The 18,679-nt window shown below is 36.2% G+C and overlaps 1 protein-coding gene across 2 annotated transcripts in view; it reads left to right on the plus strand.

The window, feature by feature from the left end:
* Positions 1 to 18,679, plus strand: part of BEND5 (BEN domain containing 5) — a 911,380-nt gene that overhangs the window by 43,517 nt on the left and 849,184 nt on the right. For both annotated transcript variants that reach the window (XM_027683052.1, XM_027683053.1), the window contains exon 3: positions 1,838 to 1,962. In XM_027683052.1, the coding sequence (XP_027538853.1) occupies positions 1,838 to 1,962 (125 nt within the window). The remainder of the gene's footprint in view (positions 1 to 1,837; positions 1,963 to 18,679) is intronic.

An 18,679-nucleotide genomic window follows, 5' to 3' on the forward strand; every position in this document is an offset into this window, starting at 1 on the left:
CTCCTTCAGGAGACATCCACTGCTCCTTCAGGATACATCCACCTACTCCTTCAGGAGACATCCACTGCTCCTTCAGGAGACCTCCACCTGCTCCTTCAGGAGACATCCACCTGCTCCAGCCTCTCCTCACAGGACACAGGAGAGTCTCTGCCCTGGTGCCCAGAGCACCCCACTCCTCCTCCTCCTCAAGCCCCTGTTCTCCTCAGCCTCCCTCACTCCTCTGGGTGGGTTTTGCCCTTTTTTAAACACATTTTCACCAAAGTGCCTCCACCTCAGCTGAGGGGCCGGGCTGTGCTGTGGAGTGCAACCATTGTGGAGCCGGCTGGGCCCATCGGGAACAGGCTGGAATGGGCTCAGGGAGCTCAACCTACAGCCCCACAGCCGACACCCAGGACGGCAGGTGACATTATTGGTATTTGGCAGAGGAATTCTGGCTGTACAATAGAGCTGTTTTTTCAAATATTTCCAATGCCAAGTGTCTCCTTGAGGCGAGCGCTCAGGAACAGATTGTGAGCCTGGAGTGGGTCTCTGCAGAGGGAAGCAGTGGAGAGAATTTTCTTCTGAAAAGAGGGATGTGGGTAGGAAAGTAGAGGATAAAATTAAAAATAGGGAAGATTAAAAATGTTCCATTAGTAGAGCTGGAAACAATTAAGGATAAGGAAGAAATCCTGAAAATATATTGATGAAGAGAGTTAAAAATGTTTTTCCGTGCTTCTTTTCCAGTCCAGAACAGCAGGTCAGCCGAATTTTACTGCTTGTGCTGGTACTGAGCTGTGTGTTAGCAGAGAACAGTCCTATTGACTGCCATGGGACTTGTTGAGAAGGGAATTGTTTAGCTCAAATAGCTTTATAAATAGGTATTTGAATGCAACAATATATTTCCAACCCAAAAATATATATCTAACCCCAAAAATATATTTGTAACCCATGTTTCAGTGCTATTTTTAATTTATTTTTTAAATAAATGTAACTTAGCATGTGAGCTAGAGTATGGCCCTGTCTTACAAGACCTGGTGAGATGAGTTTTGGATTGAATCAGGAAAATGTAAAGTCTTATTTTTGTAGTGTATAAATGAATTGGACAGTCTAAACCCTGTCTCTAAAAATCTTGGCACACTTCAAAGGAAAAATACCATTTTAGCAATTTAAAAGCACTTAGTGGGTTTTCCCAGTGCTGAACTTTATTTCTATGGCCAGGGTGGTTGCCTGCTGAATAATGCCATAGGGGACAATGTCGCTCTGACTACATTTAAAAATATTATTCCATGAAATTCACTAGGAACAAGCTGAGGCAAAATCTCTTTATTTCTTTGGAAAGAGGTGTTGTTTCAGGAAAAGTATTGAGATAGTTTTTGAATCAAAAAGGAGAGGAATGCTGGCCCATCTGTGGGGGGAAAGGGATGCTCAGAGCACCAGCCAGAGGAGCCAGGGGGAAATGTGGGGTCTTTTTAGTCTTGGAGGGGCTTGAACGTGAGCAGCAATTGGAAAGAAAGAAATCCATACAGGTGGGGATTAAAAGATGTGCAGAGACATCATCAGAAAAATGGAAAAAAGAAGCAATTAAAAGGATGTTAAGGCACAAAATTGGAATACTCAGATAAGAGGAGGCAAAAGGTCAATTGGATTGAATAATAAAAATGCATGTTGTCTTCTTTTTGATATATGTTTTATTTTTTGACTATGATTAGGCCTTTTAAAAGTAATTATGAACTGTTGTAAGGCTTATTATACTTGTCTATTTTAACCAACAGAGGTAGAAATTTTTAAAACTTTTCTCAGTGTGGTTCCTGAGGAGTTGGTTCATTAAAATGCATTCTTTTTCATATGTTCCTGGTAGGGAACCTTGGACGGGTGGACCATGTCACAGAGTTTGAGTATGACCTGTTCATCAGACCAGACACCTGTAACCCCCGCTTTCGAGTCTGGTTCAACTTCACTGTGGAAAATGTCAAAGAATCACAGGTAAGTGCTGCTAAATTAGATGGTATGATAGCTTTAAAAATTGCTTACTCCAGAATATATTTTCTTAAACAAAAAAGATAACATCTAGGGTCTGTAACTAAAAACTACTGTAAAATGTCTTTTTGTTCTTTGAATTTTTATAAATAAAAGCAGGTGTCAGCATGACTGAGTATGACCATGCTTCTCAGCTATCCAAAACAGCAGGTAATTCCAAAGACATTGTAATGTTTGCCATCTACCAGAACTTGTATTAATAATGGCTGCTGTATATTTGTGGTTTTATATTCCAACCAGATATATGTGTTAATTTATGGAAAAGAAGTCCATCATTGCTGTTCAAACATTGTCACTCAAGCTTTCATTTAATACATGTAGAACAATGAGGTAGCTTTGCAAACAGGGGTTTCTCTAGTGACTTGTAGCAGAGGAATTGCTTGCCAATGTGTCCCTTGTGAAAGAGGAGGTTTAAATCTGAGTCAACTCAATTTGATAGGCAACTGTTTTACTTTTAAAGAATGTTTCTTTGCAGTAAAAATGCCCCCTGAGGAAGAAACTTCCTTGCTCTAATTTTTCACTTACAAACTCGTAAAAGTTTTATACCGACTTTCCCATTGACAAACCAGAAAACATTTAATTTCACTTTTTGCATGCACCTTGCATTTTATTTTAGTTTGTCAGAATCAATCTGTCATTTTTACTTAATGGAAATAAAACATATTTAGTAAGAGAAAAAAACTGCAGAAGGTTGATATTTGTATTCCTACGAGACTAATATCTTCATATCCACCACTGTACCATTCCTGTTACAACTAGAAATCATGAAATTGTTTATCTATCTTCCTGGAGCCTGATACTTTATCAGACAGACCCTTTCCCCTGCTGTGCCTTACTCAACTGTGATCAAATTATATAGTCATGAGATGAATGGGAATCTGTCTCAAGGAGGCAAAGAGATCGGGTAGAAAGATACAATATATATCTAGGGCTTACAGGATATTTGTTTTCATGGTTGTCTACATGAAAGAGAATGGTTCCACTATTAAGTTTGACTTGTGAGGTCTGTTTTTATAATGTGTGTTCCTATAATCTTTTTTCCATCTCTCCAATTTCCGTTAAAATGAGACCTGCATGGACGTAATCTAGTCTGGAACCCTTTTTAGGCCTTTGTACTAGAGGCCATGGGCAGTATTAGTCATTACAGCTCAGCTATATTAAATGAAAGTTAGAAGTTGCTACATCAAACATACTGTATAATCTGTTTTCTGCATTTTGATTATTTTATGTTTTACTAGAAAACAATAACATGGAAGCTCAATCTATTCAGTATTGCTTAAAAATGTTGCACTGATACACAAGTAACTTTGATTACAGTATGTGTAAAAGTAGATATTTTACTAACTGTCTGTAAATCATTACCTGTATAATATTGTATTTATTTTTGATTTATCATATAGGTAGTGTGTGAGGAAGGCACATTTATACAGTTATATATACTAGGTCTGGTTTCAGCCATTGGGATGAGAACTCACAAAGAGTAGCTACTTTTATTTGTTTTATATATTATCTATTAGTGCAGTATTTTGTGTTATTAATCTAGTGATAAATGAAAACAAAGACCTATTAGACATTCCTGCCAGTCTTGCTATCCATGCATTATCATTCTGTAGAGAACAGGTTTTTTGAATTCTGGTTTTAATTTTCCTAAGGCATGGAGCCTCCATTTCCTATGGCTCAAAACTCCTTCATAGACTCCTCTCACTTACAGTGTTGCTTGATTTTTAGCCTAAAGCTTTCCTTTATTTAATCCCACAGTTCCCAGTTGCAATTCTGCTTAGTAATAACTCCTCTTGGTACAAATAAATCCTCATCATCCTTGGCTAACATTTATATTTCTGTAAATTATAACATTCCTCATCATTTGTGTCTCAACCTAGCTATCATGTTTGGTTCTTTCAGCCCTATATCCAATAGACCACTTTACCTTTTAAGTATTTTTCCGCTTTGGGGCCTTTGGACTTTCATCATAAGTGAATCTTTCAAGCCCTTTGATAATTAGCCTAGTTTCCCAAGGAAGCAAAGCTTATATGATCACACTGTCTGCTTGCTAGCCTGTTTTTTTGTATGGCTGCTGATCTCTCTCCTCTCTTTTCTCCCTCAATAGCTTCTTAACTCTTGGCCAGTTTCAGCACCACTGGACAGGAATTCCTGTAAGTTTTTGGGAAAACAGGCTGCCAGATGGGCAAGAGAGCCATTAGTGTTCCCACTGGCAGCCAGGCTATAGTATGAGATCATTTCTTATTAAACATCAGAGAATCCACAGAGGAGATGAATAGGAGAAAGTACTCATTGGAATTTGCATTTTTAAGATACCAGAGAACCCAACCATGAAATCCAAATCCATAGCACTGAGTAATTTTGCTTCTTGCAGAACTTCTTGTTTTTATTATTATTCTACCTCTTCCAGTTTCCTTCAATATTTTCTTTATAGTGCGGAACTAAAATGTAATGGACAATTCCGAGTACGCTAATCCCAACTTTCAGAGAAGGGACTGTGGTCCCTTTGCTCTCTTACTGTCTCAGTATAGACAGCTGGAAATTGCAGCAGCCTTTTGTTGCTGTATCACTATGGAAACTCAGGCCTAATTTGTTTTTCCCTATCATCCAGAAGTCTTTTTCAGAGTGATTGCTTCCGTGCTCCTGGTACGTGTGTCTGAGGTTACTGCTGTGCTTCAGCAGCAAGGGCAGGTAATCGAGCTAAGTTCTGCAGCATTTCAGTGACAGCCCTAAGATTTTCAGCATTATTTTAATAATTTTATCATAAACTTGGTTTATTTGATGTTCACTTCCCTGTGTTGGAGTAGAACCAATAGATTTTTTTTTTTACTTGGAAGTTGGTGAGTTAATTTCTTCTTCCTTATGGCTTGGACTTCTACATCAGACATTTTGTGTTATCAATTTTATTATTTTTTTTTTTAGCAAGGAAAAAATCAAAAGAAATATCTAATGCCTTGTATTTATGGGGGGAAAGAACCATCATATAAGATACCTGTGAGATGTAAAAGCTGGTCTTTTGGTCTCCTTATACATTTTCTGATTTGCAAGTCAGTTGGTCTGAAAAGATTTGAGCTATGGATTTTTTTGTTATTTGTTCTGTGAATTCAGTCAACACCAATATTGGGAAAAAAAAAGAAACTGATACGTTATATGCAAGGAAAACACATACTCTTTTATGATTTACACACATCCAAAGGGAGAGTGAAGGAAATAGGATTTGCTGTGGAACACGTGGTCTCTTGGGCAAAGCCTCCAATTTCTCTAATTATATACGTGTCACAGGCTGCTGTCTATTTCTGGGTAATGCTCTATATTGGGCAGGGTTTGTTTCCTATTCACTTCAGCCATGGCCCTCACAATGCCATCTATGATTTTGCTAAATTTCTTCTCCGTGGAACGGGAAATTGGATAAAAAAATTTCATCTCCAAATTGCATTTCGAGTATTTTAAATAGGCAGCGCTTCAGGTGCGAGATTACCTCTGAGCTGGAATGCCTTTAATTCTATTAGTAGCAACAGTGATTCATTTGAGCTTCTTGTGAAAAAAAGAGAGATGTGTGTATGTGTGAGAAATTATAAAAATATGCTGGTATGCTGATATTGGAGGATTTTACAGGTGAAAAGAATGATTATTGCTCTTGAGGGCCACAGCCAGAAATTCTTCTCAAGTAGTTGACACTCACTGCTCCAGATACTGTAACCACGCTAGAAAAAGATGATCTCTGTCCTGAAAAATATACTTTTGAGCAATTTGAGAAGAGATAAGAGTTAAATAGAACAAACTGATGAAAGGATTAAAAATATCTGTGAGGATTTTAGTTTCACAAACAACAACCATATTATACCAATAAGTAATGCACATCTAGGCCTCATGAAATATTCTGTGTGTGTATGTACCCTGAACAGCTCTGCTGTCTGATGAATCATATTGAGAAATGGTATTTTCACTGAGATTAAAAAAAGAATTTCCAACAGAAGGGGTTTCCTAATAGTGCCAAATTTTGTTCTGTAAGTGTTGATAAACACATTTGGAGTTCTTCATCACAAAGGTACTGACAAAATATACCAAGAAGGAGAGAGGAGAAGAATGGATATTTGGGAGATATCATTTGATCATTACTTACAGTTAATAAATCAATCCAGATTGAGGTTAAAATCAAAGAACCAAATGTTATTTACTTCAAAGGCATTCTCTCTGTTACTTCAGTTGTATTTGGACTGAAACAAGAATTTTGACTGATGATTTTTTGGGGGATCTTCTGTTATATATATGTATGGATCAGGAAAAAGGAAAAATCTCTTCAGAAATTTAAACGGGCTGCCAAGGTAAGACAGAGAATGTCACAGCTGGATGTTATTGTGAACTTATGGAGCTGTCATCATAGAGTTCTCTCTTTTTTGTCCTTCACTGTTTTGTAAAATATAAAAGGCTGTAAGATCTCTGTTATCTTTAATTGATTAGATTTTCAGGAAATATTAATATCGACATTGGATTTTATAGTATGTTCAGGCCTCTTATTGCTGTCCTAAAACAACTCAATGATCCTTAGCAGAAAACTGCTTCTTTGTGGTGTTACAGCTGTGATTGTTTAAAGGTATGAATGGTATGTGTACAGGGAAAGATAATGTCTCTTATTATACCAACTGATACATTTTGGAGAAGCAGGGGGGGAAAAGAAAAGCAAAAAAAGTACCTCACCTTGATGTGAGGTGCTTAATCTTTTTTTCTGACCTAAGAACTTGGTCTGTGCAGTTAATTTGTTCAGAAGCTGCATCCGAAGTAGGATGGAGTAAAGATGACATCAAAAGCAGTCTAAAGTTGGAAATAGGCTACCTTTTTACTTTCTTTTTCTTAAGCAGACATTCTTTGCTCTACTGTCATTTGGGGATTTAAGTTACTGGTATCAAGATGCTTGATAAAATCTTATAGTTGTTCCAGCTTCTCATTTTAGAAGGCAGATATTTTCTTTACTGTGCATTAAAGGCTACATTGCACTTACCTGGCTTTGGAAAATGCATGTGTAAAAGTGCATATGTTTTTATGAAAGAGTATAGTTCTGAAATTTTGAAGTGAATAAATTTGAAGTGAATGAATAAAGCATTTTTTGCAACATTTCCTAACCACTCTTAAACATGTATTTTCTGTACTGTGTTTCACATACCCACTACACATACTTTCTTACTAAATTAGGCATATGCTAGTCATTTTTTAATAATTTATTAATCCTCTTCTGGTCAGCTCCTGTAATCTCTCTAAATAGCTCTTTATAATAATTTGCAAGGAGAATCGCTAGATTATTTGAATTTACTTGTTTAGGAAGCCCTCAGCTGTTGCTTATCTTTATATACCCTTCTTATGTTAATTTTTAGAATGCTAGAAAGGTACTGCTAACTTTTCCTGTATTTTATTTTGGTATTTTATTCGCCCTTTACACAGGTAGACAAAACCCAATCTTTTCCATGTGCCAGTTTTGTCGCATAAATTTATTTTGTTTCCTTGCTTCTGATACTTTTCTTGAAAATAATCTAATTTTAAGAGGTTAAATGGGTATTGGTAAACCATATTTCCAGCTCACATTGCCATTTTGACTTTAAGATGAAACTGTAAGTAGCATCACTGCTATAACTTTTAATTCACTGCTTTCTGTAGTTTTAGTATTGATTTAGTTAGAGCAGTATCAAATTTTTATTTGTTTCATATGGGAGTGAAGTTTTTCCTTTTTTCTTAGCTACCAGATAGTGGATTTCAGTTCTTGTGGGTGAATTTGTTCAAGATTTAAACTTTGACATTCATCTAAGGCTGCTGGGTTTGTCAGTCATTATCACATCATATCATGGTTTATTTTCCCTTGGAGAAAGGCATGTACTGCAGAAGTGTTGAAGTTATGATTTTTTTCCTAAGAAAGATTAAAAAGGAAGCAAAGCTCTCTTGAAACATTTTCCTCAGGAAAAATCAGTTCCTTATGCAGGTAAATAAATTTAATCTGAATTAGAGAATGGTTTCACTGGAAATCCCCTGGTGTTTACTAGCAAATATGACAAGAGTTGAGCAAAATAAGAGTTATGTGTTTGTATCCTTTGGGATTCCCTGCAGAAGCTCCCAGCAGCAAAAGTCTGAACTTTTTGGTTAGTTTTTGTTTAGTTTGATGTGCACCACAGTGTTGCACTGCATATACTGCACTGGCCAAGCTCCTTACAGCTATAATTGAGTGTATATGTATATTTTATATACACATATGTGCATACATATGTATCTGTCTGCCTTGAAAGCACCAGAGGCTGAGGTGAGTGCATTTGGAAAGTATCTTTTAGGTAACAGTGTTACTGCAGAGAAAGTTGATAATTTCTTTGTATAGCACATGCCCTTCCACTTGGAAAAAAAAATGGAAGAATGGTGGAGCAAGGTTCATGATGCAAATTTTGGTCCCATAGCACGTGGTAATATGGATCCACTACTTTTCTTTAAGAGAAGGGCTTGGATTACCTGAAGTGTGTATTATAAACCACAACTGATTGTTTCAAAGCAGCCTTTGTACTTTTTAAAAGTAGTTTCACTGGTCTCTGTGCTGCAAAGGGATGCAATTTTTTTGGAAGTCAAAAGTGCAAAGGGTTAGATGATCTGGGTAGCAGTTGAAGTAATTATTTACTTACTGAGGGAGCCATATGAAATGATAATTAAATAAGAAACAAAGTGATGACATTTAGAATAGATTGCATGTGCGTCTCAACATTTAAAAAAAGAAAAATCAATTGAACCTATTGCAGTTTTGAAGAAAAATAATTTTACCATTTTGGAAACTTGTGCCTATTTTGGTCTTGTATAAAATTAGATTTATAAATGATGGTTCTTCCAAGTTGGAATCCTTTCAAGTACATATAATTTTATTTTGGATCAATAATTCAGTTGTGCTTGGAATAGATTGAGGGTGCATGTGAAACTTTGGTAAGTGCAATATAATGTGCATCCCCATGAAATTATCCAAAGCTGTCATGACATGTATCATCCTTTAAAAAGTAATGAGTGCAGATAGCTCAGTAAACACAGGCAATATTCAGCATTAGAGAAACAACCTCTTTCCTGCTGAAATATTCGCTCTTGGCAAGACAGTGTTAAATTCATAAACTTTTGCTGTTCCAGGTGCCTGTAAGAACATTTTAGATGTCAGTGTTCAGTAATTATTACACACATACTGTATGTTTCAGATATAACACTTTTGCTTACAGGCAACTAATGGCCAGGTGTGTTTAATTTCCTATTATGGTGGCATCTGTCACTCAAAATGTCAAAAATACATTATAGATGCCATAAACAAAATCAGCACCATGATGATCTCCATGTCAGTGATGTGACATGCTTAATTTTTTTTTCAATTTAAGAACTTCTTGATTTCTGATTAAATACTCCCTTTTTTAGTGCCAGAGTTAATTGTCTTCCATGCGAATTTGGTTTCATTCTCCTTTTTTTACTGAAAAGTTTTTACATCAGAATGTGGGAGCATAGAACTAATGTAAAAGAAAAAAGATTATATTGAAGAAGTGAAAATGAAATGTTTTAAACTTTCCTGCTTTTAGATTTTTTAAATCTTTTTAATTCAGAATAATCTGTATCTTCCATTGATTTCATAGGAAGCGAAGTTCCTACAATGTTAAATGCAGCAGAAAAATCCCATCCTGATCTCAATTAAATATTTTGTTCCATTGCAATACTGTTTATAAGTATATGCTTAGTTTGTAGAATTTGTAGAATTATGGAGCTATCAAGCATTAAGATATGCATTTTCAATTTTTTAAGGGAGCAGATAACATTAAAATGCCATGATTTGTCGCTACTTATCTTTTGGTTTTGGCTTTGGTTTTTAGTTTTACTGTTAATTGAAACTGGAAACCTGTATAAGTTACACAAGATATTACATTATATATACTTAAATTGTTATGTTTCTTCCAGCAAAATATATTTTAATTTATCTAGTGAAGAGGCTGTGAAATACTCTGTAAAAACGACTGTGCGATTTTTTGCTTTGAGCAATTAAGAAAAATAACCCTGGATTTATATATTGACTCTCAAAATAGAACTGTTGTGTTTTTTTATCCATAACACAGAATAATAAACTGTGCCATTGCAATGATTGAGTGCAGTTACACCGGTTTAGGATCTGACCTGTAAACCTTGGATAGGCAATATCTGCTCTTACACCACAGCTCATGACGGCTCGGATAATTTTTATTTCGTGAATTGAGAAGCTCCACGGAAGCTTCTAATTTTCATAGCAGCACTGCCATGATGAACTGGGGCTCATTACTGTAAACTGATGGCAGCTGTTAATACCATTACAGGCAGAGACTTTTTATTTAAGGGAAACATTAGCCAGTAACTGGTGGATTTCTGACACAGTGTTACATAAAGCTTCCTGTTAGGAAGGAGAGCAAAGAGAAATGGATTTGAACCCATTAGTATCAGAATTACGTGTCAAAAAGCTAGAGCAGAGTTCAATTTATTTCTGCAATAAAGTGTAAGCTAGAGATTGACTTGACAATTATTTTACCTTACATTGCTCCGGTTGTTCGCAGATGACTATTCCAACATCAAATCATCTTGTTTGGACATCTTTTACTGAATAACGTGCTAGTCTAAATATGCATTCTGTTATGTAGGAGCTAAAACTCGGCAGGTTTTTCAAGTAGAAATGAGTTTTTTATTACTATTTTTACTGGAGGATGTATATACAGTGGAACATATTCAGTATAGATTTAAAACAACTGCCTGTATTTCTGCTAAATCTAGTGCCTGTTGTTGAATAGGGTTTGCATTGTCATTGAAGGGATAATCTTTCTGAAGCTTTTAGTAGCTTTGTATAAGCAATGTAAATAATCTGCCCAAAACATTTGTTTCCTCTAAGCCAGTTGCTGAGCAGGGTTGTCACTTCTGTTTTGCAGTTTCCTTTTTCCCTAATAATTTTCCAAGGGAAGTAACAACAAATTGGACAACCATTTCCTTATTATAATTTTCAACTTTGAGAGGAACATTCTTATCCAAATTTTTGCCCATTTGATACACGTATCCTCCAACTGAATATCAAAGTCCATGAATTCGGAGACTTAACCTGGAACCTTGTAACAGACTTATTGGAATGGCAAATCTGACTGTATCTTTCTTGTCTTGAACTGATGAGTCTTTACAGAACACTTATTTAATTTTCTTATTGTGTAGCATAATTTTTGAAGGGTGTTGTGTTCATTGTCCTCGTATTACCCTCTGAAAATTCACATGAAGCTTCAGAGAATACATTGGTTAAAATTTTAATAAAAGTAATATAATACACCAATGTGCAGATTCTTCAGGCAGATTTTCCTTTGCCTTCACATAGTTTAATGCAAGACCATGTCATGCTCAGGGGTGATGCAGGGAAGTAAAATGCTGCTTGCACTGCAGCTTTTTGTGTGCTCATATTCTGATCTCCTGTGAACTCTGTGGGCAAAACTAATCCCACGATCTGCCACAATCAGAGGACTCCAGAGTGTTTGGGGTTTTGTGGTAGGCCATGCTTGCCCCTGCAAATTCGACAGTGATGCTGAGTACCTCCAGTGTTAGATTTAGAACTGCCTCAATAGCCAGATTAAACTGAATATCCTTCCTGGCAGGCATGTGGAATGGCAATTCCATGGCTTTGGAATAGCCAGGATGAAACTACAATAGCTGCTCCTTGTGGGTTGTCTCTTCCCTATGGCTGCAGAAGGACCAAACAAATTTCTTTGAAGCCAAGGTTAACACAGCTACCTACCTGGGTCAATTGTTATTTTACATGGAGTAATATATATTTATTCTGTTGATTTAAAGCCAGTTCATTATAAAAATCAGCCTATAAAAAGAGATGATATATATGCAGGAAGAGAACTACTATTTTTTTTTTTGCCAGGAATTTCTCATGCATAGATACAAATGAATATTCTAAATGTAAATGTTTGGCTAGATTATTCTTCAGAGACACATATTGATTTCTGTTGTCACCCTTCAGTGAGATTTAGTGTAGGTTACTAGGAAATCCTTTCCAAGCACAAACTGAAAAAAATGTAAAATATGATTTCCTTGACAGTTGGTGAAAAGAGACAGTAGACGTTAACAAATTAACTGTGTTTACTCCATCTCCACCAGTGTAAGAGTCTCAGCTTCTCCAACCCCAACTCCCTTGATGCTTATGGAATTCTGCTTCATATTGTGCTTGATGTACTAGAAAGTGTGTTTTCAAATTCATAGCTTAGCAAAAAGCGAAGCTTTGCATCTCCTGATTTTCCCTTGCAGATCTAAATGTGGAGTTGTGGCTCTCTCACAAGAGGAGGAAGGACGGGATAATTTTGCAGTTTAGACTGTTTCATAATGGAAGTAGTATGAGTCTCATGGAAAACTGTGTGTGATGGCCAAGTTTAATCCTAAAATACGCTTCATTCAGCTTTCTAATAAACCTGAAATTCATAAATTGTTGCATGTTATAGTGGGTTTGATAATTATGGATTATAATAACTACACTTCAGTGGTTAAAACCAAATATTGTTCCACAAATACTTTTTCTTCTTTTTTCTTTATTTTCTTTGTTATTTAGAAGGTACAAAATACCTTCAGTCTGACCAGAGTGTAACCTATGAAGAGTTTGTTTTCACGACAGTATAATTTTATAGCTATCTAAACAAGTTATTCTAAAACCTACATATTTTTATGTCTTGCAAGCACTGTTAGATATAAGTGTTGAACTACTTGTTATAGTTGAGTGGTAATAAATATCAAGTTCATCTAAAAATTCATAAAAAATAATATTTTTTGCTTTCTTGGCAGTGTGGTATTGTTAACCTACGTTAATTTGCTTTGTAAATGGTTTCAAAACTATTAGTGTCGTGTCAGTTATAAAGTATGGTCAATGAATGTTTGGTTTAACAAATGGATTTTAATATATAGGAGATGACACTACAATGTTGCAGTTCATGACTATTTTAATAAAATTTAAATCATAATTTCTATCCACTGCTTTGCTTGTTTTGTAGATAATAATAAACATACAGACTCAGCTTCTGTTGTTTCAAGGGAACAGTGATGCTTGGGTTTGTATATGAGCAGTAGTAAAGTTACAAATATTAACATTATGCAACTATGTATTTGTATTTTCTCAAAACGTTTGGGAGCACTTGGAATTGAGGGGTTTTTTTATGATCTCTTTCTGATGTACTTCGAGGAAGAGAAGCAGAAAGAATTTGGGAAAAATATTAATCTTTGTGGTAAAACTGGCTTTATAGAAGCCAAACAAGCAGAGGCATTTTAACATAATTTTCTCCTGACTTAAACCATCTTAATTTTATCACTTTGCCAAACTGTATTCCTTTCCATGAAGTATGTGCAGGAGATACTCCTGAATTTGCATTTTCATTAGATTTAGCATTCAGCACCTAATGCTATAAATTTGTTTTTGAAACTCTTTAATTCCCCTGAGTGTTCCAACATATTGAATGCTATTTGCTTTGTATTATGTTGGCAGCAAATCTGCAGTGAAAATGCTGTCAATATATATTCATAGCTAACATTGTTAACTAAAAGCAATATTGTTTTTCTATTGTAAGCTGTCACAAATGTTTGGCACCCTGTTGTGTAAGCCAAAAAAATGTCAAAGAAAGAAAAGAATATTTTTGAAGAGAAGTGCAGTGATAGTGTCAAGTTTTCTGTATTAAAATACATTCCTGTGCATACAGACCTTTACAATTTATAAAATTGTGTTTTGTAGTAATGTAAAGTTAGAATATTGTGAGAACATCAGACTGCTACAGATATTATATTAAATGAGAGGAGCATAGTAAACGATACAGCCATTTTACTTTCCTGTGTAATGCAATGCTTATCAGGCTGTAAAATGTATTCTACTAAACCCAATGATTATTTTATTAATAGATGTGCTATATATGGGGAAAATGAATGAAAAATATTTTGCATTTTTGCCTGTTTTTGAAGATGAAGTGTACAATTATCAAGAACAAATGCAAAGTTTTTAACATTCTCCTAGGGACTCTCCTTATCTTTGTATAAGTCACACTGATTTTGCTTGTTTAAAGTTGTGTATTCCTTTTCCAAACCCTTCATTCTTTTCTAATGAAAGTGTTATGTTTTTTGTATCTGTATGGTATTAGAAGAATGTCTCAGAACAAAGTCTTTCCGAGAACTTCTGTGGGGAGAAATGAAAAAAGAAAAAAACTGTCTGCCATGCAAATAACCATTTTAGGGCTAAGAAATTATAAACACCCATAAGTCAAAATAAGACAAGTGGCAATCTTTTGTGCTACTCTTGCAAGTATGTTAAGCAGAGGACTTGTAACCTGGGCCATGTAAATGGAAGCTTCTAGATGAGGTTGTCAGAACAGGCACAACAAAATTCCCTTGGCACAAGCCAGTTTGCTCTGGAATCAGCAGGGTTCAGCTGGTGGCAGTGGAGGGCATTGTGAAAAATGGGTACCAGAGCCTCCCAAAGATGCAGATTTTCAATGCTCTCATCTGTGCAAGACAACATTTTTCTATATTCACTTAGGTAAAAAGATTCATCCATGTATGGTGACATCCTGGCAACCCCAGAAATGTCATTCTTGACACTTTAGAAAACTTGTTTTCTGAACTTGCTGAATCATAACGTTGAATTTAGGAAACGCTTTTGGAAACCCCCTAATATACTTGTACATTGGTCAACGTAATTTTCAAAGAAAACGCTTAAATATTCTGATCTATTGTTCAAATGCAGTCATTATTAAATTTGGTTGAACACTTTTTCATGCAGCAATATATTGGTGATACATATTAACGTGTATTATCTTCTGTGGTACTGGCACATATCATGAATGTCTGATCATGCCAATAATAACTTCTTTTTTCCTTGCAGCTGATTTCACCCCTCTACTTCAAAATAACCTCTGCTTTTGGCACTGATTTATACTTTGCTAGAGGAATACAGGTGCCACAAGTGATTTCACAAGGTCCCTGTTATGGTCTCATTTTTTTCAAGCATTTTCTAAGAAGTGCAAAATAACCCGAGTTTCCATTGACTTCAGTGACATTTCAGTAGTAGCAGCACCTTGAAAAATTGGCCCTTATATTCCTTGGCACCAATCTCTATACATTCTCTCATGTGCTTTCAAATAAGATTGTATAAAACTTCAGAGCTAAGTTGGCCACTACTGTCCAAATTGATTTTTTTTCTGCTTTTAAGCTCCCAGTATTCTTCCCTAATTTACATACACAAAAAGAAACCAATAGAAAAACCTGAAATACAGCTGATTGATAGAATTGCTCTCCAAGTTTTTGATTGGCCTTATATAATAGGATCAGAGATGTTCATAAATGTTCTAGGTGAATGTCCAGCACATTCAAGTCTAAGAGAGAAATGTGTCTTGCCTTTGTATTCATGCTTTTCTAGATTATTCCAAGAACTGGGATATGATTGAGTCTAATGTGTATCTGGAGAGGCAATATACTTGGACAATTACATTCACGGGTGAATAATAGTTTTTAAACACAATAAAAAACTCCAGCATTTCTTCAATAGCTCACTGGATAGGGGTTGCTGTTACAGACCAGGAGACAGCACCGCAGCCTGCAGACAATTGACAAAGTGCACCAGCACTTTTCCATCCTTAATTTGATTCTTTTTCCTCTGTGGCAGAGAGATGCACCATCTTTCTAACATTGTTTATCTTATTTTGGCATAACAGATTTAATCATGACTATATCCATTTTCCACAAAGTGTCTTGTGTCTTGAATCACAGAACATTTGAATGTTGTACAGGTGTGGGATGACTGCGCAGCTCGTCCTGCGGGAAAGCTTTGGATTTCTGTGCATTGTGGAGGAATGCACCTTTTCCCAATTTTCAGAAATGTTTATGAAGCTTTAGAAAGCACTGTGTCTTTTATCTGGCAGTTAGATTTCTATCATTTCTTGCTATTGTTAGACTTCCTTTTTATTACTTACTTTATTATATACTGTACAGTTGGACCTTCACAATTTTCCTTTTTTTTACTGTTGCTTTGTTGGATATGAATTTGATGCTGGAGGAAGAATGAATATGTGCAAACCCAGTTATTAATCATGCACCAATCTTTTCCACATGTGGTTGTTTAAACACTCCCTTCTATTATATGAAATATAATTGTATCTGTCTTTCTTGTTCTTGAGAGTTTTGACTGGATAAAAGAGGAAGGCCTGTTGTTTGTGCCTCTTTGGAGAAGTGATGTCACAGAAAGGAGCAGGACATTTCTGACTTTTCCTCTTAGCCTGAATTATGCTCGCCTTTGCTGAGGAATTCAGGTGGAGGACTCCTCCAAGATGTGTTCCCCACTTTTTCTACTAGCAAGCATGACTCCTGTGGGTGGCTATTGCAACAGTGGAGCACAAAGACAGAGAAATTAATAAAGTAAATAAGAAAGACAGTAAATATAGACCAGACCATCCTCATTTACTGTTAGAAATGAGAGAGGAACAGTATTAAGGTACATGGATGAGACAAACCAGCACTTATCCATGGTGAAATCTATAAAATGTCTTCGATTGCTCAAGGGATCTTTAGATATAGCATTATTTTCTCTATCTTATGGATGACTTGACCACCTTCACTATGAATTTTTCATGATTTTCCTGACCCAGCAGCTCTTGCCTGTGGAGAGAGTAATACAGTATTGATTTGGGTGTTAGGTTTCTGCCTTTTTTGCCACAACAGGATTTTTGTAGCCTAGAAACCTCAATCCCTGATTACTCATTAGAGACTTGAACAACTTTTCTTAGATCTGGAATGTAAAAGAAGAATCACTTGGTTACTTTTGTCTTAGGTAGCCTTTGTAGTGGAATTTCAGCTCGTCTCTGTAATGAGTGGTGTTGTCATTAAGCTTTCCTGATTGAATGGGCACTGCTAGGCCTTCAGATTGCAAAAATACTGTTGTCTGTTAACAATTAGTGTGTTTGCAGCAGAATTGCACTGGCAAATGTGTTTATTTAGAAGCATACTGCAAAACAGTAGAATAAGTAGGGGTCTGTCCTCCTGTGTTCATCCTGGCATTGATGTCTTGGTGACTTATTTTCTGTGCCTCTTGGGCATATTAGAAAATTGAAAAGAGGCCATGATGTTGCTATTTCTCATTTAAACTGTTGTGTTTTTTTTTTTTTTAAATAAAAAATCCATATCTTACATCCTCTGAAAACTTACTCTCAGCATTGCCATGGAAACAAGATTTTTAAAAGGGACTTAACCGAAATTTAGCAGCAGTTTTTATTTCTTTGTGATTCATACTTCATAAAAATGCAAATGTCACACTAATACATGTTTTACCTTAATATTTTATACTACCATTTTGTCTTAATTGGTCTAATGTTTTTCTTAATTAAATTTTGAGCTTCTCTGAATGATTTTAAAACTGTACGGTGGACCTATCAAGCTTTAAATTTTGACTATGTGACACACAATTTAAGATACTGTCATAGAGGGAAATCAATCATTTCAACCTGTAATCACAGGCACAACAAAAGATTTAAAAGATTAAAAAAAGCCTTTTGTCCTGACTGGAAATTTCTTGGCCTTTATAATCTTCATTTCTAGTGAGGTATCACAGCAAATAGCTTTTTATCATTTATATTTTTTTGTTTTTTACTTTATTCCTTCTAACTATGTGAAGTTGTTTAAAGGATAAATTAACTGCTCTGCTAAATAAGGCTTTTACTCATAGTTTTCTTAAGAGGAGTGTTTTGGTTATCCAAAGCTACAGTGTGTGCTTTGGTTAACATATATACTTATATCAACACATGTAAATAACCTACATTAATTTAACATTTTATTTGTGTATAAACATCCGGCAGCTGATAATGTTAGTTCAGAAATGAAAAAATATCTGGCATTCTCTTCTGAGTGGCTATTTGGTCAGACCTCACGTAACTTACAACATATTGCCTTTAAAAAATGAAAATTAACACCATTAGATCAAGGATCATGTTGATCAAGATTGAAATCGTAGAATCATGGAATTGTTTAGGTTGGAAAAGACCTTTAAGACCGTAAAGTCCAACCATCAAACCAGCACTGACATGTCCACTACTAAACCATGTCCCTGAGTGCCACACCTACACGTCTTTTAGATAACTCCAGGGATAGCGACTCCAGCACTGCCCTGGGCAGTCTGTTCCAGGGCTTGACGACCTTTTCAGTGAAGATTTTTTTGTCTAATCCCCTGGTGCAACTTGAGGGTTCTGTCACTTGTTACCTGGGAGAAAAGACTGATCCCCATCTGGCTATAACCTCCTTTCAGGTGGTTGTAGGGAGCAATAAGGTCCCCCCTGAGCCTCCTCTTCTCCAGGCTAAACACCCCCAGCTCCCTCAGCTCCTCCTCATCACACTTGTGCTCCAGACCCTTCACCAGCTCCGTTGCCCTTCTCTGGGCTCACTGCAGCCCCTCAGTGTCTTTCTTGTGGTGAGGGGCCCAGAACTGGACACAGGATTCGAGGTGTGGCCTCACCAGTGCTGAGAACAGGGGGACAATCCCTGCCCTGGTCCTGCTGGCCACACCATTTCTCATACAGGCCAGGATGCCATTGGCCTTCTTGCCCACCTGGGCATGCACTGGCTTGTGTTCAGCTGCTGTTGACCAGCAACCCCTCATCCT

The sequence above is a fragment of the Neopelma chrysocephalum genome, unplaced genomic scaffold (assembly GCF_003984885.1).
Source record: "Neopelma chrysocephalum unplaced genomic scaffold, ASM398488v2 Primary Assembly neopelma1_64, whole genome shotgun sequence".
NCBI lineage: Eukaryota > Metazoa > Chordata > Aves > Passeriformes > Pipridae > Neopelma > Neopelma chrysocephalum.